The sequence below is a fragment of the Acipenser ruthenus genome, chromosome 55 (assembly GCF_902713425.1).
Source record: "Acipenser ruthenus chromosome 55, fAciRut3.2 maternal haplotype, whole genome shotgun sequence".
Classification (NCBI taxonomy): Eukaryota; Metazoa; Chordata; class Actinopteri; order Acipenseriformes; family Acipenseridae; genus Acipenser; species Acipenser ruthenus.
The window spans coordinates 2018500-2040999 of NC_081243.1; the positions used below are offsets into that span (position 1 = coordinate 2018500).

General features: G+C 44.7%; 1 protein-coding gene across 2 annotated transcripts in view; it reads left to right on the top strand.

Moving 5' to 3' along the window:
- LOC117401685 (biglycan) overlaps positions 1–22500 on the top strand; it is a 39840-nt gene that overhangs the window by 10759 nt on the left and 6581 nt on the right. For both annotated transcript variants that reach the window (XM_059017085.1, XM_034002479.3), the window contains exons 2-5: positions 15875–16124; positions 18334–18446; positions 19177–19390; positions 20106–20216. In XM_059017085.1, coding sequence (XP_058873068.1) covers positions 15884–16124; positions 18334–18446; positions 19177–19390; positions 20106–20216 — 679 coding nt within the window. In that variant the 5' untranslated portion in view covers positions 15875–15883. The remainder of the gene's footprint in view (positions 1–15874; positions 16125–18333; positions 18447–19176; positions 19391–20105; positions 20217–22500) is intronic.

Genomic DNA, 22500 nt, shown 5'->3' on the forward strand with positions numbered 1-22500 from the left:
CCACACACAAACCTCCCCCGGTGACTCTAATCCACACACACCCCTCCCCCGGTGACTCTAATCCACACACACCCCTCCCCCTGTGACTCTAATCCACACACACCCCTCCCCCGGTGAATGTAATCCACACAACCTCCTCCCCCGGTGACTCTAATCCACACACACCCCTCCCCCGATGACTCTAATCCACACACACCCCTCCCCCGGTGACTCTAATCCACACACACCCCTCCCCCAGTGTCTATAATCCACACACACCTCCTCCGGTGACTTTAATCCACACACACCTCCCCCTGTGACTCTAATCCACACACACCCCTCCCCCGGTGAATGTAATCCACACAACCTCCTCCCCCGGTGACTCTAATCCACACACACCCCTCCCCCAGTGTCTATAATCCACACACACCTCCTCCGGTGACTTTAATCCACACACACCTCTCCCCCTGTGACTCTAATCCACACACACCCCTCCCCCGGTGACTCTAATCCACACACACCCCTCCCCCGGTGACTATAATCCACACACACCTCCTCCGGTGACTTTAATCCACACACACCACTCCCCCGGTGACTCTAATCCACAGACACCCCCTCCCCTCTCCCGGTGACTCTAATCCACACACACCCCTCCCCCGGTGAATGTAATCCACAGCCCCCCCAATGACTCTAATCCACATTCCCCATCACTGTAAACCACAGATGGCAGGGATTGTGTTGTCCATTTTTCCTCACTCAGACCATTTACTGTTGGGGTGCCACTGAACTTGTGAGACGGATTGCTCATTAAAACACTTAGCATATTTTTACAGAGGGTGAGGTTATCTGGCAACAAACTCCCCATCCCCAGTTTTACTGCTTTCCTAAAAAAGGAAGGACATTTCGGGGGACCATTCTACTTGTGAAATATCTTGCTCATTAATAATTATCTATTCAGCTGTACCAGGGTATTTAGTAAATAAAGGGTCCATAAAACAACAACAAATAAATACAGAGAGCCTATTATGTTGATTAAATTTTAATTCAAACAAACAAAAAAATCAATGTTTTCTGGGTGATTCACACACTAATTGTTACAAAAAATAAAATATAGGTCACTTTTCCATTGTAAAAATAAAATGGTATGTATAAAATATCGGTCAGCCTATCTAGCTAAATATAGCGCTTGTCTGCGTCCTGTGTCCTGTAATTAAAGCTTTTTTTAAAACCCTCTATGCCATGTGTTTCATAATTTAGGGTAAGCAAGTTCAACTGGATTTCACAAGTTGTCCGCTGGTGAAGAGAACGTTTAATCAATGCATTTTAAATGCTAAAAATAGTATTCTTTTAGCTGTCCCATCTAGTTGCTACTGGTTCTGGAGCCATTGCTACACGGGGAACGTTTTGCTTCAGGTAATTTAAGTACCTCAACTTCCTGCCCCCTGCCATGTAGAACATTTTTGAGAAAGCTCTTACCATTGCATTGCCATCCTTGAATGGCGTACTAAAACTTTCCCCCGCCACGCTGATTATGTGAGCAAGGCATGTTACATGGATGCTATCGGGAAACAGTCCAGACAGTTCTGTTTTGTAAGCTTTTTTTCATATATGCGGCATTATCCGTGTCAAAGACAACCACATTTCGTAACTTTGCACAGTCTGAATGACTGCTTGAGACACTGCTGTGATTTGTTTTCTGCATGAAGTGCGTGTCAGCAAGACAGGACGACACCTTGGTATGTTTGCAGCGGCACAAGTTAAGACCCAGTCACGGACAACATCCAAGCGCTCACGTTGTGCTATTGCGGTTGTGCTGAAGCACGTTGAAAGTGTACACTGCGTTTGCGATTCTCCCTAGCGCACGGGCAACCCCAGGCGATGCAGAGCGGGTGACCCCAGGCGAGGACGACTAGTAATGTTGAAACCTTTCTTTTTTTTAAAATTTGTGAGCAATCTGCTTCGAGTAATCAATTGTTTTGCGCCTGTGTGTGTTCTAACTACACCTTTTCTCTCCCGTTTCTCACTACATTGGATGGCTTTTAGCTGTTTTCCGAGCACAAACCACTTTTTACACGTTATTTCACACACAAAAGGTTTACACAGTTTACATACATGACTTTATAATCTACACAAACCATCTTGCATTAAAATATTAAACACATTTACACAATCGTGCCGTTTTTATTATTTACACAAAAACAAAAATAAGCTACATAATAATTCAGAAAACGTTACATAAACAAGTTGTAAAACTTGCATCGCCATCTCGACAGGCGACCTCTATCCTTAGTTCAAACAGCTGAGTGTAAAGGATCCAGATTAGCGCCCCTGTTCTGTATTTTAGTGCTGTTTTAGAACGACTGATCCTGCGATGCATTTCGAGTTGCATAGTGCTCATGCAACAGTTTCCATGAAGCACAGCAAAAACATGCATTATCCTTGCAGACAAAAGTGGAGGTGTTGATAGTGGTGGATAATGCACAACTGTACAAGAAAAAGAAAGAAAGATTTCAACATTCCTGTGAACACTTTGTCCACTTTGATTTACTGGGATACAATAATACAGGCCTATGAACAGCAGAACTGTGGATGCATCGTCAGCATTTCCCTGATGTTCAGGACGCTTTGCTTTTGTGGTTTAAAAATGCCAGTAATCACAATGGGACAATGGTTTCAAGTGGAGTTCATTTGCTGGTCCCTTGAAATTTGTAATAATGATGTTGACTGTATATTGAAATAGGTAGGATGGATGTCTTTCAATATTTGCATACATTGTGACACCCACCAATAAACGTTGTTGCAAAATATATTTATATTTGCTTGAGTTGTTAATGTGTACATATAGAGGATACAAATGATTGCTCGTGGTAGCAGTGTGGAGTAGTGGTTAGGGCTCTGGACTCTTGACCGGAGGGTCGTGGGTTCAATCCCCAGTGGGGGACACTGCTGCTGTACCCTTGAGCAAGGTACTTTACCTAGATTGCTCCAGTAAAAACCCAACTGTATAAATGGGTAATTGTATGTAAAAATAATGTGATATCTGTATAATGTGAAATAATGTATAATGTGATACCTTGTAACAATTGTAAGTCGCCCTGGATAAGGGCGTCTGCTAAGAAATAAATAATAATAATAATAATAATATACATGTTTGTTTATCCTGACAGGTTATGTATAAGGACATCCTCCTAAGGAGATTAAAAACTGTATACCATGAATGATCATTCAATATTCTGTAAACCACAGAATTATATGTAATTTATTTTTAAGCAGATACCCAGAGTGACTTACAGTTGTATACAAAAAATACATATCAAGAATTACATTACAATTAAGAGCAAGATAGAAAATACAATGACTTCAGTCCTAATAAGAGCAAAACACAGTATGATTTGATATCGGGGCAGCTCAAGAGCAGATAACAGTGTTGATAGTTACATCAGGGTTAGATACGAGTGCAGGTGAAATACACAATACTACAGATTGGGTTAAGTGCTTAAATACAGTAAAATAGGGAGTAGATAAGTGCAAGTTAAAGTGCATTAAGGGGAGAGTGCTATATTGTTCAGAAGGGAAGAGTTGAGTTTTACAGGTGTTGTCAAGTTAAGGTATGTTAAATAAATAGCAATGCAATTTGTACATTTTGTTATATGAAATCAATGAATTCAGGGATGATTTTACTTGCTTTCATTGTCAACAGACTTCAAACCCTCTCCTGGCAACCGTCTTTTTAGCTTAGTCAGACGCAGGCAGATTGGTAGCTGGCAATGCTTCACTGAACTTGTTCTCTCAAGGAAATCCGAATCAAAACAACAACTCAAATCTGAAATGATTTCAGACATGTTAAAGTTGTATAAAACACGTATGGGTGGCTGTATTGTTCGAATACTGAAGTGCAGCTCCGTCCTGAATTTCAGCAGCACAGCACTGGAATGGAAGTGAAGACACATTCGAAAATAGTCCCGAAATAACAAAATGAATCCCACGCTTATGGTGTATACATACAACATGTGAGAATACATTTCTATAGGTACACCATGTTATTCATGCTTACAAAAAATAAAATATAGGTCACTTTTCCATTGTAAAAATAAAATGGTATGTATAAAATATCCAATTCAAAAACAAACTTTCTTAATGAAAAAATACAAAGGGTAATTTGGCAAAAAAATAAATATTCATGGTAGTTTTACTAAAGTCGGTCAGCCCATCTAGCTAAATATAGCGCTTGTCTGTGTCCTGTGTCCTGTAATTAAAGCTTTTTTTTTTAAAACCCTCTATGCCATGTGTTTCATAATTTAGGGTAAGCAAGTTCAACTGGATTTCACAAGTTGTCCGCTGGTGAAGAGAACGTTTAATCAATGCATTTTAAATGCTAAAAATAGTATTCTTTTAGCTGTCCCATCTAGTTGCTACTGGTTCTGGAGCCATTGCTACACGGGGAACGTTTTGCTTCAGGTAATTTAAGTCCCTCAACTTCCTGCCCCCTGCCATGTAGAACATTTTTGAGAAAGCTCTTACCATTGCATTGCCATCCTTGAATGGCGTACTAAAACTTTCCCCCGCCACGCTGATTATGTGAGCAAGGCATGTTACATGGATGCTATCGGGAAACAGTCCAGACAGTTCTGTTTTGTAAGCTTTTTTCATCTATGGGGCATTATCCGTGTCAAAGACATCCACATTTCGTAACTTTGCACAGTCTGAATGACTGCTTGAGACACGGTGCTGTGATTTGTTTTCTGCATGAAGTGCGTGTCAGCAAGATAGGAGGACACCTTGGTATGTTTGCAGCGGCACACGTTGAGACCCAGTCACGGACAACATCCAAGCGCTCACGTTGTGCTATTGCGGTTGTGCTGAAGCACGTTGAAAGTGTACACTGCGTTTGCGATTCTCCCTAGCGCACGGGCAACCCCAGGCGATGCAGAGCGGGTGACCCCAGGCGAGGACGACTAGTAATGTGAAACCTTTCTTTTTTTTTAAATTTGTGAGCAATCTGCTTCGAGTAATCAATTGTTTTGCGCCTGTGTGTGTTCTAACTACACTTTTTCTCTCCCGTTTCTCACTACATTGGATGGCTTTTAGCTGTTTTCCGAGCACAAACCACTTTTTACACGTTATTTCACACACAAAAGGTTTACACAGTTTACATACATGACTTTATAATCTACACAAACCATCTTGCGTTAAAATATTAAACACATTTACACAATCGTGCCGTTTTTATTATTTACACAAAAACAAAAATAAGCTACATAATAATTTAGAAAACGTTACATAAACAAGTTGTAAAACTTGCATCCCCATCTCGACAGGCGACCTCTATCCTTAGTTCAAACAGCTGAGTGTAAAGGATCCAGATTAGCACCCCTGTTCTGTATTTTAGTGCTGTTTTAGAACGACTGATCCTGCGATGCATTTCGAGTTGCATAGTGCTCATGCAACAGTTTCCATGAAGCACAGCAAAAACATGCATTATCCTTGCAGACAAAAGTGGAGGTGTTGATAGTGGTGGATAATGCACAACTGTACAAGAAAAAGAAAGAAAGATTTCAACATTCCTGTGAACACTTTGTCCACTTTGATTTACTGGGATACAATAATACAGGCCTATGAACAGCAGAACTGTGGATGCATCGTCAGCATTTCCCTGATGTTCAGGACGCTTTGCTTTTGTGGTTTAAAAATGCCAGTAATCACAATGGGACAATGGTTTCAAGTGGAGTTCATTTGCTGGTCCCTTGAAATTTGTAATAATGATGTTGACTGTATATTGAAATAGGTAGGATGGATGTCTTTCAATATTTGCATACATTGTGACACCCACCAATAAACGTTGTTGCAAAATATATTTATATTTGCTTGAGTTGTTAATGTGTACATATAGAGGATACAAATGATTGCTCGTGGTAGCAGTGTGGAGTAGTGGTTAGGGCTCTGGACTCTTGACCGGAGGGTCGTGGGTTCAATCCCCAGTGGGGGACACTGCTGCTGTACCCTTGAGCAAGGTACTTTACCTAGATTGCTCCAGTAAAAACCCAACTGTATAAATGGGTAATTGTATGTAAAAATAATGTGATATCTGTATAATGTGAAATAATGTATAATGTGATACCTTGTAACAATTGTAAGTCGCCCTGGATAAGGGCGTCTGCTAAGAAATAAATAATAATAATAATATACATGTTTGTTTATCCTGACAGGTTATGTATAAGGACATCCTCCTAAGGAGATTAAAAACTGTATACCATGAATGATCATTCAATATTCTGTAAACCACAGAATTATATGTAATTTATTTTTAAGCAGATACCCAGGGCGACTTACAGTTGTATACAAAAAATACATATCAAGAATTACATTACAATTAAGAGCAAGATAGAAAATACAATGACTTCAGTCCTAATAAGAGCAAAACACAGTATGATTTGATATCGGGGCAGCTCAAGAGCAGATAACAGTGTTGATAGTTACATCAGGGTTAGATACGAGTGCAGGTGAAATACACAATACTACAGATTGGGTTAAGTGCTTAAATACAGTAAAATAGGGAGTAGATAAGTGCAAGTTAAAGTGCATTAAGGGGAGAGTGCTATATTGTTCAGAAGGGAAGAGTTGAGTTTTACAGGTGTTGTCAAGTTAAGGTATGTTAAATAAATAGCAATGCAATTTGTACATTTTGTTATATGAAATCAATGAATTCAGGGATGATTTTACTTGCTTTCATTGTCAACAGACTTCAAACCCTCTCCTGGCAACCGTCTTTTTAGCTTAGTCAGACGCAGGTAGATTGGTAGCTGGCAATGCTTCACTGAACTTGTTCTCTCAAGGAAATCAAAATCAAAACAACAACTCAAATCTGAAATGATTTCAGACATGTTAAAGCTGTATAAAACATGTATGGGTGGCTGTATTGTTCGAATACTGAAGTGCAGCTCCGTCCTGAATTTCAGCAGCACAGCACTGGAATGGAAGTGAAGACACATTCGAAAATAGTCCCGAAATAACAAAATGAATCCCACGCTTATGGTGTATACATACAACATGTGAGAATACATTTCTATAGGTACACCATGTTATTCATGCTTACACACGTCGGAATGTGGTACGCGTACCAAAACGTGACCTTGTAAGGTCAGAAAATGGTACATTGACAAAAAGTGGTACGTTTGTATTTCAAGTCTTTTAATGAATGTGCCAGTTCTCACATTATTTTTACATACAATTACCCATTTATACAGTTGGGTTTTTACTGGAGCAATCTAGGTAAAGTACCTTGCTCAAGGGTACAGCAGCAGTGTCCCCCCACCTGGGATTGAACCCACAACCCTCCGGTCAAGAGTCCAGAGCCCTAACCACTACTCCACACCGCTGCCTACATGTGATTGTGTTTCTTCATTTAAACAGATGAATCAAATATATAATAAGGTATTTAAGGAGATGTAGATGCATGCTGCCAGTGTGTATTGTATACCAAGGACATAACATTGAATATATTATGTTGGCTATATCTAGATAATAAAGTTTGGAGATACAATAGTGTTTGCAGTATACCTATTCACTCTATATAGGAATGTCACCATGTAAGCTATGTTAATCTGGCTCTAAGGGTATAAGAGTGTCATTTAGTGTGACAAAGTGCCATTTGTTTTTCATCAGGGGAGTCTAGTGGGTATATTTGCTGACTCCTCTCACATGAGATTATGTCATAAACGTGACTGAGGTGAGTCATTGAAATTTGACCTTAAATCAAATGACCCTCCTTCTTCACCTTTTCAGGATCCTTCACTTTATGAAGCCTAACCAACATGCTGACCGCCCTTTGAACTTCACTGCAGTCCAAAATACAAAAACACTACAAAAACACCTCTACAATATTTCTATTACACACATTCATAATATACACCATAAAACCAGACAGTATCAGTTGTGAGAATTATTGTAATTGTTCAAGAGTATAGTGCTAATATTAATGCATGAAATGCGTAAAAAAAAAAGGAAAAATATCCATCCATCCATCCATTATCATGAACCGCTTACTCCTTTACAGGGTCGCGGTAGGAAAAATATACAGAATATTAAAATGTGTGCACAACTCCAGTATACTGTACTGCATCCCTATGATAAACCAAACAAACACAAAATCCTGTGTGGAATCCACTTGGAGAATTGCTGGGAACTACGTGACTATGTGTGTTAGCAACAAATAGTCTTGGGTGTCTCCTCATCAGAATAAAAACAGCATGCCACGAATAGATAAAGGGTAATTACCATTATTTCAAATTCAAAATAAATACAAAAATAATCATATTTTTTTCCCCCCCTTGGATTTGACTTTTGTTTAAACAATGTTCGGTTCAGTACACTCAGAGCACATTGTATTTGTAAAATCCAGTTATTTTTCAGTATAAGAAGTAAAATAAATAAACAATAAAAAATAAACACCTTTGTTGATACCATCGAAGACACGCAGGGGTAGAACAGTCAAGAAAAATGGCACGCAAGGCATTTATTAACTAACTAACACAGGGCTGTAAGCGATCAGCAAAAACAAACTAACAGAAATACTGTGCAGAGTTATCGTTGTGATCTTAGTATAGCCCCATACCTTTAAAGCTTATTACACTTAAAATACACATCTCTTATGATAATAATTAAAAAATGTTCTATTGACACCTTTTAAAATTAGATCTCCAGCCATACAAGGCTCTAATTGTATGGCTGGGGCAGCAGTGTGGAGTAGTGGTTAGGGCTCTGGACTCTTGACCAGAGGGTTGTGGGTTCAATCCCAGGTGTGGGGGGGGGGAACTGCTGCTGTACTCTTGAGCAAGGTACTTTACCTAGATTGCTCCAGTAAAAACCCAACTATATAAATGGGTAATTGTATGTAAAAATAATGTAATTGTATGTAAAAATAATGTGATATCTTGTAACAATTGTAAGTCGCCCTGGATAAGGGCGTCTGCTAAGAAATTAATAATAATTAAGGGTACATTGATTCGAAAGTGCTGTGATTGACAGCTGTACAAATCACTACCAAGGCAAACTGTAGATCACCCACAACATCGTATCTGTTTACAATTGTAGATAACCCAATGTGTTGCTCATCAGTTAAAGCCACATACATTTGCTGAATTGTGAAAAAATGATATTAAAAAGGAACAAGGGTTAAATTCAGATGGGTGTTTCCTTGTTTTCTGAGTGCATGCCCGGGCAAGCACAGTACATGGTGTACCACATTTGAACATGTACCGCAAAATAACGCCACACCGACATTCCTACCAGACGCAAAGCTATTACAGTGAATTACCTCTCGCATTCCAATAATGTGCGGTTATTGTGCTCAAGCTTTTATTGAAAAGGAATAACAGCAGTGATATTAAAATAATCACGCCTTGCTGGGGTCTGGGGGCTGATTTAAAAACTAGTCCCAGGACCGAAAAAAGAATAAAAAAAACAACTCAAAAAGACGCCATTCCCACAAACCCCTCCACTGTGAAACAAAGAACCAATCAAATAAAAGTTCCTTTAATCATACAACCAATCGTGAGATACTGACATGCCAGTAGCTCCCTGCAGAAAATTAAACTATAAAGCACATATCGAATGTATTTGTACTCGTTAGCCTCTTCTTCGGTGCGCCACTCATGAAGGTGAAGTGACCGAGGCTAACTCCTAATATCAGTGGGATATTTTCCATTGGGCAGGGCATGTCCTCTCTATAGAAGACTGTGGCAATGTGCCCCGCCCCTGTGTGCATGTGTGTGTTATGTGTTGTATGTTGCGTGTGTTAATGTTGGTGTATTGTAGTTGGTACACAGGATATAAATGGGTGTGTGCAGCACGAGTATTTAAATTGTATAATTATATTTAGGCATGGGATTGCACTATCACTTCACGTGCATTTAAAGCATAGTATGTGAGCACGGGGTTGCACAGAATTAATTCACGTGCTGGGATTCAAGTGAATAATTAATTAGTAATTGAATCCCAGCACAACAGTATATATAGATGCACGTTTGACTCACTCGGGGTTGGGTGTTCGTGAGTGGAGAACAGGAGAGAGAGAGAGAGAGAGAGAGAGAGAGAGGAGAGAGAGAGAGAGAGAGAGAGAGAGAGAGAGAGAGAGAGAGAGAGATTTTTTTTGCTTCACTCACCGTTTGTCTGTCCGTGCACCGTTTGTTAAGTGTCTGTTCGTTTTTGTTTACCTGTTTATTTTGGCCGCAAGTGCCGTGTCCTGTTTTGTGTTCTGTTTAAACCTTTTATTTTGTTTAATAAACGCTGAGTGCTACCATTTGCACTGAGCTTCTCATCACACCGTCTGTGTGTTTCTCTCTCTCTCTGGTCTGAGTTCCTCCCTGCAGCCAGTCTGTCACAAAGACACATTAACATTTGCCATTGGTCTGGAACACTGTAACATGTTTTACAAGCTGCTTATAAGTAGATGCCCCACTGTAGAGGAATGTGTTTGCGGAAATGAGAAGGGACTGTTTGAATCATGAAAGGAGTAATGGTTATACTGTATATATATTTTTTTAGATCTTCCGGTAGCTCTTTTGAACCTGAATAGGATTTTAATGAACCCCTTCATCGCACCTCTTTTCCACAAACCTGCTTCTATGTAAGCCCCCCGCCCCAGTTTTACCGGAGCTTCACTGCTTATTTCAGCTTGTTAAAACCCCCGGGAGGGACACACTTGAAAGAGCTGTTCCTTCAGGACGTCCGCACTTCATACTTAATTAAAAGACTAACCTCTGGAATCACGTTCAGTGTTATTAACCCCTGGGGGTTCTGTTGTCCGTCTGTATTTTTCATTTTTGCATTTATCTGGAGCTTATCTAATTGCTACTGACATTACATACCATGAGCTTCTGAGAATATCAAATTCTCTATACTTCTCTCCATTTGTATGTCACACCTAAACTTTTGAATATATCTGTTTGTGATTAAAGATTTTATTGCCATATTAAGAACCCCACATCCTGACCTCCCCACACTGTAGATTCACTCTCCCTGTGCAGAAGGTATTAGGACCCCACATCCTGACACCCTGTGATTTAGGACAGGTTTGTTATGTCTTTCTGAGACAGGATCTGTCGTGGAATTCCTTTTAAAAATAGTTTTGTGATAAGGAGCAGATGGAATGTGTGAGTGAATAGCATCCCCTTCAAAGCCAGCTTATTGGAAAGAGAAGCCTGTGTGTCTCCTGATGTGATGCAGAGCAGCAGGTCAGTGTCTTGTCCCTGCATGCAGAGAGACACCGCATTGAAAAGCTTCCCTTTTAAGATTTGAGATTCTTATCAAACACCCTGATTAAGAGGGATTCTCCACATTCTTAGGTTCTTTATTTTGCTTATAGGAGGCTGTGTGGTCCAGTAGTTAAAGAAAAGGGCTTGTAACCAGGAGGTCCCCGGTTCAAATCCCACCTCAGCCACTGACTCATTGTGTGATCCTGAGCAAGTCACTTAACCTCCTTGTGCTCCGTCTTTCGGGTGAGATGTAATTGTAAGTGACTCTGCAGCTGATGCATAGTTCACACACCCTTGTCTCTGTAAGTCGCCTTGGATAAAGGCGTCTGCTAAATAAACAAATAACTTGCTTGTATTATTATCTCGTGATGAAACAGTGGATATAGTGGATGTATGTATGTCTTCCATATACCTGGAGAACCACTCGTCAAATTGTCGTGAAACTTGGTATTACATTATTTAGCATCAGTTATTGAGAGTGTCAGATTGGGGGATATATGGGAGTGTCTGTCTGTCTGTACATTCACCTGTACAGATAGACAGACCATCTGCAGAACAGCTGATCAAATTGTGATGAAACATTTCATTGCTAATTCTTATTCTATAATGTTTTTTAGTATAATTGCTTGTCTGCGTGACTCAGTTTCTTATAGTTTCAGTACACTGATGAAGGCACTAGAGCCCAAACACTTGTCTGCTTGACTTCTAGTTTTGACAGCAATTCGTATTAGATAGGATATGAATTTTTAGGTTACTCTATGTAATTTGTTCGCGTGGCATCTGTATAGCTTGTATACAGCTTGCCTTTCCTTTCCTTCTCGCTCTCTCATTCTCTAATTTGTAGTCTGATGCATGCACTGAGGCTAGTTAAATTCTCAAATTGCTACTTTGAGTTGATCAGAGCATTCCTGCTGTGCACAGCCCAGCTTTGAAGTATGTGCCAGGGGAGAAAGGGAGTGGAGTGTGCAGGGGAGAGAGAGAGTGGAGGGAGAGGGAGTGGAGTGTGCTTCTGTATGTCACACTTACCATAACCCTACCCTTTAGTTTAAAAAAAGTTTAAAATAAAGGAGTGTTAACAGTCTCTCTCTCTCTCTCTCTCTCTCTCTCTCTCTCTCTCTCTCTCTCTCTCTCGCTCTCTCTCTCTCTCTCTCTTTCTCTCACTGTGTTTTTCTTCTTCTCCCTTCATCAGGAAACCTCCTCTGAATGCCGTGTGTTTTGTACAGTGGAGGATGAAGCATGTCTCTGATTCAATCTCTCCAGTCACTGCAGCACTGGTTACACAGTCAGGCCTCTCTGGGCTTCCAGTTTCCTTTCTCTCCCTCTCAACCCTCCCTATCCCTTTCTCTCTCTAACCCCCTCCCCCCCCCCAGGTCTCAGTGATGATGTCTCCTCTCCTCCCTCTCTTCTCCCTACTTGTCTCCTCTCTCTAACCCCCTCTCTCTCTCCCCAGGTCTCAGCGATGATGTCTCCTCTCCTCCCTCTCTTCTCCCTACTTGTCTCCTCTCTCTAACCCCCTCTCTCTCTCCCCAGGTCTCAGCGATGATGTCTCCTCTCCTCCCTCTCTTCTCCCTACTTGTCTCATCTCTCTAACCCCCTCTATCTCTCCCCAGGTCTCAGCGATGATGTCTCCTCTCCTCCCTCTCTTCTCCCTACTTGTCTCCTCTCTCTAACCCCCTCTCTCTCTCCCCAGGTCTCAGCGATGATGTCTCCTCTCCTCCCTCTCTTCTCCCTACTTGTCTCCTCTTTCTAACCCCCTCTCTCTCCCCAGGTCTCAGCGATGATGTCTCCTCTCCTCCCTCTCTTCTCCCTACTTGTCTCCTCTCTCTAACCCCCTCTCTCTCTCCCCAGGTCTCATTGATGATGTCTCCTCTCCTCCCTCTCTTCTCCCTACTTGTCTCCTCTTTCTAACCCCCTCTCTCTCTCCCCAGGTCTCAGCGATGATGTCTCCTCTCCTCCCTCTCTTCTCCCTACTTGTCTCCTCTCTCTAACCCCCCCTCTCTCTCCCCAGGTCTCAGCGATGATGTCTCCTCTCCTCCCTCTCTTGTCCCTACTTGTCTCCTCTTTCTAACCCCCCTCTCTCTCCCCAGGTCTCAGCGATGATGTCTCCTCTCCTCCCTCTCTTCTCCCTACTTGTCTCCTCTCTCTAACCCCCTCTCTCTCTCCCCAGGTCTCAGCGATGATGTCTCCTCTCCTCCCTCTCTTCTCCCTACTTGTCTCCTCTCTCTAACCCCCTCTCTCTCTCCCCAGGTCTCAGCGATGATGTCTCCTCTCCTCCCTCTCTTCTCCCTACTTGTCTCCTCTCTCTAACCCCCTCTATCTCTCCCCAGGTCTCAGCGATGATGTCTCCTCTCCTCCCTCTCTTCTCCCTACTTGTCTCCTCTTTCTGACCCCCTCTCTCTCTCCCCAGGTCTCAGCGATGATGTCTCCTCTCCTCCCTCTCTTGTCCCTGCTCGTCTCCTCTCTCTAACCCCCTCTATCTCTCCCCAGGTCTCAGCGATGATGTCTCCTCTCCTCCCTCTCTTCTCCCTACTTGTCCCCTCTCTCTAACCCCCTCTCTCTCTCCCCAGGTCTCAGCGATGATGTCTCCTCTCCTCCCTCTCTTCTCCCTACTTGTCTCCTCTCTCTAACCCCCTCTCTCTCTCCCCAGGTCTCAGTGATGATGTCTCCTCTCCTCCCTCTCTTGTCCCTGCTCGTCTCCTCTCTCTAACCCCCTCTCTCTCTCCCCAGGTCTCAGCGATGATGTCTCCTCTCCTCCCTCTCTTCTCCCTACTTGTCTCCTCTCTCTAACCCCCTCTATCTCTCCCCAGGTCTCAGCGATGATGTCTCCTCCCCTCCCTCTCTTCTCCCTACTTGTCTCCTCTCTCTAACCCCCTCTCTCTCTCCCCAGGTCTCAGCGATGATGTCTCCTCTCCTCCCTCTCTTCTACCTACTTGTCTCCTCTCTCTAACCCCCTCTCTCTCTCCCCAGGTCTCAGCGATGATGTCTCCTCTCCTCCCTCTCTTCTCCCTACTTGTCCCCTCTCTCTAACCCCCTCTCTCTCTCCCCAGGTCTCAGCGATGATGTCTCCTCTCCTCCCTCTCTTCTCCCTACTTGTCTCCTCTCTCTAACCCCCTCTCTCTCTCCCCAGGTCTCAGCGATGATGTCTCCTCTCCTCCCTCTCTTCTCCCTACTTGTCTCCTCTCTCTAACCCCCTCTCTCTCTCCCCAGGTCTCAGCGATGATGTCTCCTCTCCTCCCTCTCTTCTCCCTGCTCATCTCCTCTCTCTAACCCCCTCTCTCTCTCCCCAGGTCTCAGCGATGATGTCTCCTCTCCTCCCTCTCTTCTCCCTACTTGTCCCCTCTCTCTAACCCCCTCTCTCTCTCCCCAGGTCTCAGCGATGATGTCTCCTCTCCTCCCTCTCTTCTCCCTACTTGTCTCCTCTCTCTAACCCCCTCTCTCTCTCCCCAGGTCTCAGCGATGATGTCTCCTCTCCTCCCTCTCTTGTCCCTGCTCGTCTCCTCTCTCTAACCCCCTCTATCTCTCCCCAGGTCTCAGCGATGATGTCTCCTCTCCTCCCTCTCTTCTCCCTACTTGTCTCCTCTCTCTATCCCCCTTTCTCTCTCCCCAGGTCTCAGCTATGATGTCTCCTCTCCTCCCTCTCTTCTCCCTACTTGTCTCCTCTTTCTAACCCCCTCTCTCTCCCCAGGTCTCAGCGATGATGTCTCCTCTCCTCCCTCTCTTCTCCCTACTTGTCTCCTCTCTCTAACCCCCTCTCTCTCTCCCCAGGTCTCAGCGATGATGTCTCCTCTCCTCCCTCTCTTCTCCCTACTTGTCTCCTCTCTCTAACCCCCTCTCTCTCTCCCCAGGTCTCAGCGATGATGTCTCCTTTCCTCCCTCTCTTCTCCCTGCTCATCTCCTCTCTCTAACCCCCTCTATCTCTCCCCAGGTCTCAGCGATGATGTCTCCTCCCCTCCCTCTCTTCTCCCTACTTGTCTCCTCTCTCTAACCCCCTCTCTCTCTCCCCAGGTCTCAGCGATGATGTCTCCTCTCCTCCCTCTCTTCTCCCTACTTGTCCCCTCTCTCTAACCCCCTCTCTCTCTCCCCAGGTCTCAGCGATGATGTCTCCTCTCCTCCCTCTCTTCTCCCTACTTGTCTCCTCTCTCTAACCCCCTCTCTCTCTCCCCAGGTCTCAGCGATGATGTCTCCTCTCCTCCCTCTCTTGTCCCTGCTCGTCTCCTCTCTCTAACCCCCTCTATCTCTCCCCAGGTCTCAGCGATGATGTCTCCTCTCCTCCCTCTCTTCTCCCTACTTGTCTCCTCTCTCTAACCCCCTCTCTCTCTCCCCAGGTCTCAGCGATGATGTCTCCTCTCCTCCCTCTCTTGTCCCTGCTCGTCTCCTCTCTCTAACCCCCTCTCTCTCCCCAGGTCTCAGCGATGATGTCTCCTCTCCTCCCTCTCTTCTCCCTACTTGTCTCCTCTCTCTAACCCCCTCTCTCTCTCCCCAGGTCTCAGCGATGATGTCTCCTCTCCTCCCTCTCTTCTCCCTACTTGTCTCCTCTCTCTAACCCCCTCTCTCTCTCCCCAGGTCTCAGCGATGATGTCTCCTCTCCTCCCTCTCTTCTCCCTACTTGTCTCCTCTCTCTAACCCCCTCTCTCTCTCCCCAGGTCTCAGCGATGATGTCTCCTCTCCTCCCTCTCTTGTCCCTGCTCGTCTCCTCTCTCGCACTCCCCTTTGAGCAGAGGGGTTTCCTGGACTTCTCGCTGGACATTGTCGATGGGGGGGGCTCGATGATGATGATGAACGATGAGGAGGGCTCAGCCATCGAGGAGGAGACCCCCACGCCCCCCGGCCCAGGACCTGTCTGCCCCTTCGGCTGTCACTGCCACCTAAGAGTGTTGCAGTGCTCCGACCTGGGTGAGTCTTAATACCATTGCCTTACCTCTTATTAACACTGGCAACATTATCACTGACCCACTTTTTTCTGTTCAATAATTTACCAGCTGTGACCCAATCCATGCAGCTGCTGAACCAAGATGCAGAGCTTGATTTAAAGAGATTAATTCCCCTGAATGCAGCTGTGAGTTTTAAACACTTGTTATCACACCCAGGGAGCACTGCTGTGTTAGTTCCTCAAGAGGAGAAGCATCCCTTGGGGACTCAGCTGGCCTCATCCTCGTTCCTGGAATAACTGCAGGACTTTTCAGCAGGTTTTCAGTCTCATCTCTCTTCCTCAAAACAAAACTTGAATCTTGTGTGGCTTGTGTAGTTACTGCAGAGATGTTCAAAGGGAACCATGCCCAGGGCATTAGAGGCAACTGAGATCTCTAGTACTGAATAACCTTAAGCCTTGAACTCAACAGTCAAACCTGTGGGTTACCATATCTCCATACGGTGTGCACGAGGACAGTTTGGGGCAGTTTAGGATGTTCAACTCACATCACAATGGATTCTGGTAAGTGTAGTCCTGCTGTTGAAAAGCCTGACCTGTCCCAAACTGTCCTTGTGAACATGGAGTCACATGGTAAGCCTGCTGTCTTCATATTGCAGTGCAGAGCTTGTCAAGATGTGCTGGATTGATTGGAAAGACTTTCTCTGCTTATATTTACAAGTTACTGACTTAACAAAACCTCCTTGAACTGGAATCAGACACACACGTGAATATCACCAATTCCAAAAAGGTTGTAAAATATATACCAAGATCTCATGAACTATTCCAGCTGCACCTTCATATTTTCAAGGCGGTGGAAATTCTGCAGATATAATCGAACCCTTGACTTTGACCTGTGGCTGCAATACTGGGGTCATGTGACATTTTGGTTTCTGGATGGCATCTCATTTTAATATGTTTTTGTAGATTGTATTTGCACACAGACACATTCGCTGGTATTGTGAGTCACAGCTGTTTCCTGTGTGTGTTGCTGCACTGGTGGCAGTGAAAGGGAGACAGACTCTGTGGCGTTGAACTCGCAGAGGACATTTTGAAAAGGCCTCAAACTTTCACAGAAATAAGCTCCAGCTGAGATTTCATTAGAAGGTCTTGCTGACGGAGGAAAGTCCTGCTGTTTATTCCGGAGGTGAATGACCTGGCACTTTCATCTCAGTAAGATAGAACTGAGGCTTCCGGTAAAGCCAATAAGATGTAAGACAATTGATTTTAAAGATGGTTAGCACTCCTTTAAGGGGGTGCCAATGACAAAGTTGCAGCTGAAGCTGGATTTGAAAGCTGTGGTTATAGCTCACCGCCTGTGTGCAGAGCTGGGAGCTGTGGTATCGACGTGGCGGGGAGACTGGGAGTGTGTGTTAAGTGGATCTGCAGCTCTGGAGAGTTTTAATTACAGAGAGCCAGGTTTAGAGTACCAGAGACTCGAGGGATACCCACAGAGAGCGAATTACAAGCTGCACTAAAAGCACAACACACAGTGTGCAACACCATTCACAGAGCACAGCACAATGCACACACAACACAGACACAGTGCATACACACAATACACAATGCAAAAAACATCACATAGGGCACTGTGCAGTGCATAAACACAGTGCACAATGGAGTTCATACACATTACAAAGCATAATGCATACACACAATACACAGTGCAGGGCACAATGTGGACAAACAGTATGTGCACACAACAGTGCAAATGCACAGTGCTACACACAGTACATACAGACAGTGCTCCACACAGCACACACACAGTGCATACACACAGTGATCCACACAGTGCATACACAGTGACACTCAGTGCTTACACACAGTGCACATACACACAGTGTTCCACACAGTACATGCACAAAAAAACAGGCATTTGAAATGTAAAAATAAGAATGGCTGTGACTGTATGTTTTAATAACTGAGAAAGTTTCTAATGATATTTTTGAAGCGAGAGTGCATGCCCAGTGAAGCAGTAGAAACAATCCTCGCTTCCAAATGTAATAATCTGAGTTGGGACTTCCTTCCGTGAGGCAGACAGACAGGCTCTTTATTTTTCAATGTCGTTCCTGAGGCATGAGGGCTCTCACTCGCTCTCACTCTCTCTCACTCTCTCTCACTCTCTCTCTCTCACTCGCTCTCACTCTCTCTCACTCTCTCACTCACACTCTCTCTCTCATTCGCTCTCACTCTCAGGTCTGACCTCAGTTCCGAAGAACATACCTTCAGACACAGCCCTGTTGGACCTGCAGAACAACAAGATCACAGAGCTGAAAGAAAATGACTTTAAGGGGCTCCACAACCTCTACGTGAGTGCAGAATCAGACAATGTCCCCAGAGGAGGGAAGGGGAACTGCACCTCTCACACACACCACACACAGACACACTGACACACACATAAACACACACAGACACACATACACACACACACACACACACAGACACACACACACACACACACACACACACACACACACACACACACAAGGGGTTATTCTGTGTTTGGATTTACATGCAGTGCAATGTAGAACTATATAATAATTACTAAATATATAGCCTACTCCTCCCAGTCAAAACGGATATTTGGGTTTTAAACAGGATTACAGTCTAGGATAATATTTAGTCTGTACACAGTGAGAACTTTCATATATTTGTTTCTATATTATATAGCAGTGGCACCAGCAATGATTCAGACAGTCCCCCTAAGTTTCAATCTCCAAATGCATGATAAAAACTAAAGTGGGCAGCTACTGCCATCTAGTGGAGAAACTACATACCTGCAAGAATAGTCAGATAGTTGCTATTATTATTATTATTATTATTATTATTATTATTATTATTATTATTATTCAGTATTAATGGATGAATTTCTCCCCTCTCTTTTCCTCCTTCTCTCCCCCCCACCACTCTCCCTCTCGCTCTTCCTCTGGTGAGGGTCTGGAATGGGTTACCTCGCCATGTTGTTAATGCTGAGTCACTGGTGGTTGTAATGGCCTCCTCTGGCTGGTAATGCTCCTCTGTTCCCCTGTGGTCTCGCAGGCGCTGGTCCTGGTCAATAACCGCATCTCCAAGGTGAGCAGGAAGGCCTTCCAGCCTCTGAGGAGTCTGCAGAAGCTCTACTTCTCCAAGAACCTCCTGACTGAGGTCCCGCAGGGCCTGCCCCCCTCGCTGGTGGAGCTCAGAATCCACGAGAACAGAATCAAGAACGTCCGCAAGGGGGCCTTCCAGGGACTGGGCAGCATGAACTGCATCGGTGAGTCTGAACAGTACACCCTGCACAGTGCCCCCTGCACACTGCATACTGCACACTACACACTACACCATGCACACTGCATACTACACACTGCATACTACACACTACACACTACATCCTGCACAGTGCCCCCTGCACACTGCATACTGCACACTACACACTACACCATGCACACTGCATACTACACACTACACACTACACCCTGCACAGTGCCCCCTGCACACTGCATACTGCACACTACACACTACACCCTGCACACTGCATACTACACACTACACACTACACCCTGCACACTGCATACTACACACTACACACTACACCCTGCACAGTGCCCCCTGCACACTGCACACTACACACTACACACTACACCCTGCACACTGCATACTACACACTACACACTACACCCTGCACAGTGCCCCCTGCACACTGCATACTGCACACTACACACTACACCCTGCACACTGCATACTGCACACTACACCTTGCACACTGCACTGTTACCTGCACCCTACCCATTACACTTCGGATCCCATACTCCCTACCCCTTCCACTCTATACACTCCTACACCCCCAACCCCATTAAAGGACAAAGGATTGTGGAGTAATACTCTCAGTGTGTACAGGCTGTACCTCAATGTCACCCCCTCCCCCTTCTCTCTGTGTCACTCTGCCCAGATAACCCCTCACTCTGCTCCCCTCTCTTGCTCCCTTCTAGAAATGGGGGGTAACCCCTTAGAGAACAGCGGATTTGAACCCGGGGCCTTTGATGGACTGAAACTTAACTACCTTCGAATCTCTGAAGCCAAACTTACTGGAATTCCCAAAGGTAACCAGTAGTGGATTGGGGGTGAGGGGTAGCGCAAGTTTAGGACAGCTCCAATGGGGTGAGGCTGGTAGAATGGGACCACAGTGTGTTAACTATATCCTAAATGGTCTTCAATGACAGACAGACAGACAGTGGCACTGCAATGGTTTTGTATTATACTAAGGGGCAATGGTAGCACGAGTATAGGGCAGCTACAATGGGGTGAGGCTAGTAGAATTTTATTATTATTTGTTTATTTAGCAGATGCCTTTATCCAAGGCGACTTACAGAGATAAGGGTGTGTGAACTATGCATCAGCTGCAGAGTCACTTACAACTACCTCTCACCCGAAAGACGGAGCACAAGGAGGTTAAGTGACTTGCTCAGGGTCACACAATGAGTCACCACAGTGTGCTAACTATACCCTAAATGATCTTCAATGACACTGAATGATTCATATTCACTCGGGTCTCACTCTCTCTCCCTGTCTGATCTCTCGCTCCTACTCTCTCCTATTTATGTCTAATCTCTCTCTCTCCCTGTCTAATCAAATTCAAATTCAAATTCAAACTGGCTTTATTAGCATGACAGGAGTGATCCAGTGTTGCCAAAGCATTTCAACACACATGTTACATAAAAGAAAATATAATATTAATAGCACAGAGCGGTTGTATTGAGTGTCTCCACACTGTCCCTCAGGCTGGGACAGGCACACACATCCTGAGCTGCTAGCTCTGCAGTCAGAGCCTCCTCTCCCAGCAGGATCCGCAGTTTCTCTGGGTCAGGCAGGTGTGGAAACTGGGTCAACTGACTCGAGAATTTAGGGAGGTATCTGTCCCTTATTTGGCAGCATTTGGAGCAGGACAGCAGGAAGTGCTCCTCTGTTTCGACTTCCCCCTGCTCACAGTGACTGCACAGCCTGCTCGGTCTGGCTAGCCAGCTCTTTTTATGGCAGCCTGTTTCGATGGCCAGGCTGCAGTCACTGAGTCTGTACTTCGTTGGGGTTTGTCTTTGTTTGGGATCTTTTATACTGACAGGATATGGTGCGAGGGTAAAGTCCCTGTTCAGGGCTCGATAGCATTCTAATTTGTTAATTAATTTTGTTTCATTATGCCAGTGCTCAAGGTATGTCATTTTATTATTGAGATAAATTTGTTTCAATGTTATTGCTGTAATTTTGTCACTGGGCCCCATATTTCGCTGCCATAAAGAAGGATTGGTTGGATAACACTATCACAGATTTTTAGCCAGATCTTCATTGGGCGGTTATATTTGTAAAGTGTTTTCTTTATGGCATAGTAGGCTCTGTGTGCTTTTTCCCTCAATGCGTTTCCAGCCATATAGAAGCTCCCTGACGCACTGATGGTCAGACCCAGGTAAACGTAGCTCGTGATGTGTTCCCAGGTGGTGGTTCCTGTTTCCCTGTGATCTGGCTTTTTTCTAGAAGACCATCACTCTGGTTTTGTCCAGATTTACTGTCCGTGCCCAGGTGTGACAAAAAAGAAACAAGGACCAGGGGTCACAAATGGAGATTAGATAAAGGGGCATTCATAACAGAAAATAGGAGGCACTTTTTTACACAGAGAATTGTGAGGGTCTGGAATCAACTCCCCAGTAATGTTGTTGAAGCTGACACCCTGGGATCCTTCAAGAAGCTGCTTGATGAGATTCTGGGATCAATAAGCTGCTAACAACCAAACGAGCAAGATGGGCCGAATGGCCTCCTCTCGTTTGTAAACTTTCTTATGTTCTTATGTTCTTAAGGGGCAGTCTGTGAGTGACTGTGTGTGTCAGTGCTCGGGGATGCAGTGTGTGTGTCAGTGCTGTGTGTCAGTGCTCAGGTATGCAGTGTGTGTGTCAGTGCTGTGGGATGCAGTGTGTGTGTCAATGCTCGGGGATGCAGTGTGTGTGTCAGTGCGTGGGGGGTGTTGCTTCGCTCACTAGGTCAGTGTTGGGGGTGCTGCAGTCTGCAGGGTTGCAGGATCTGGTTCAGTGTTGAGGGGACTGCAGGGTTGCAGGCTCTGGTTCAGTGTTGGGGGGGCTGCAGTCTGCAGGGTTGCAGGCTCTGGTTCAGTGTTGGGGGGGCTGCAGTCTGCAGGGTTGCAGGCTCTGGTTCAGTGTTGGGGGGCTGCAGTCTGCAGGGTTGCAGGCTCTGGTTCAGTGTTGGGGGGCTGCAGTCTGCAGGGTTGCAGGCTCTGGTTCAGTGTTGATGGGGCTGCAGTCTGCAGGGTTGCAGGCTCTGGTTCAGTGTTGGGGGGGCTGCAGTCTGCAGGGTTGCAGGCTCTGGTTCAGTGTTGGGGGGGGC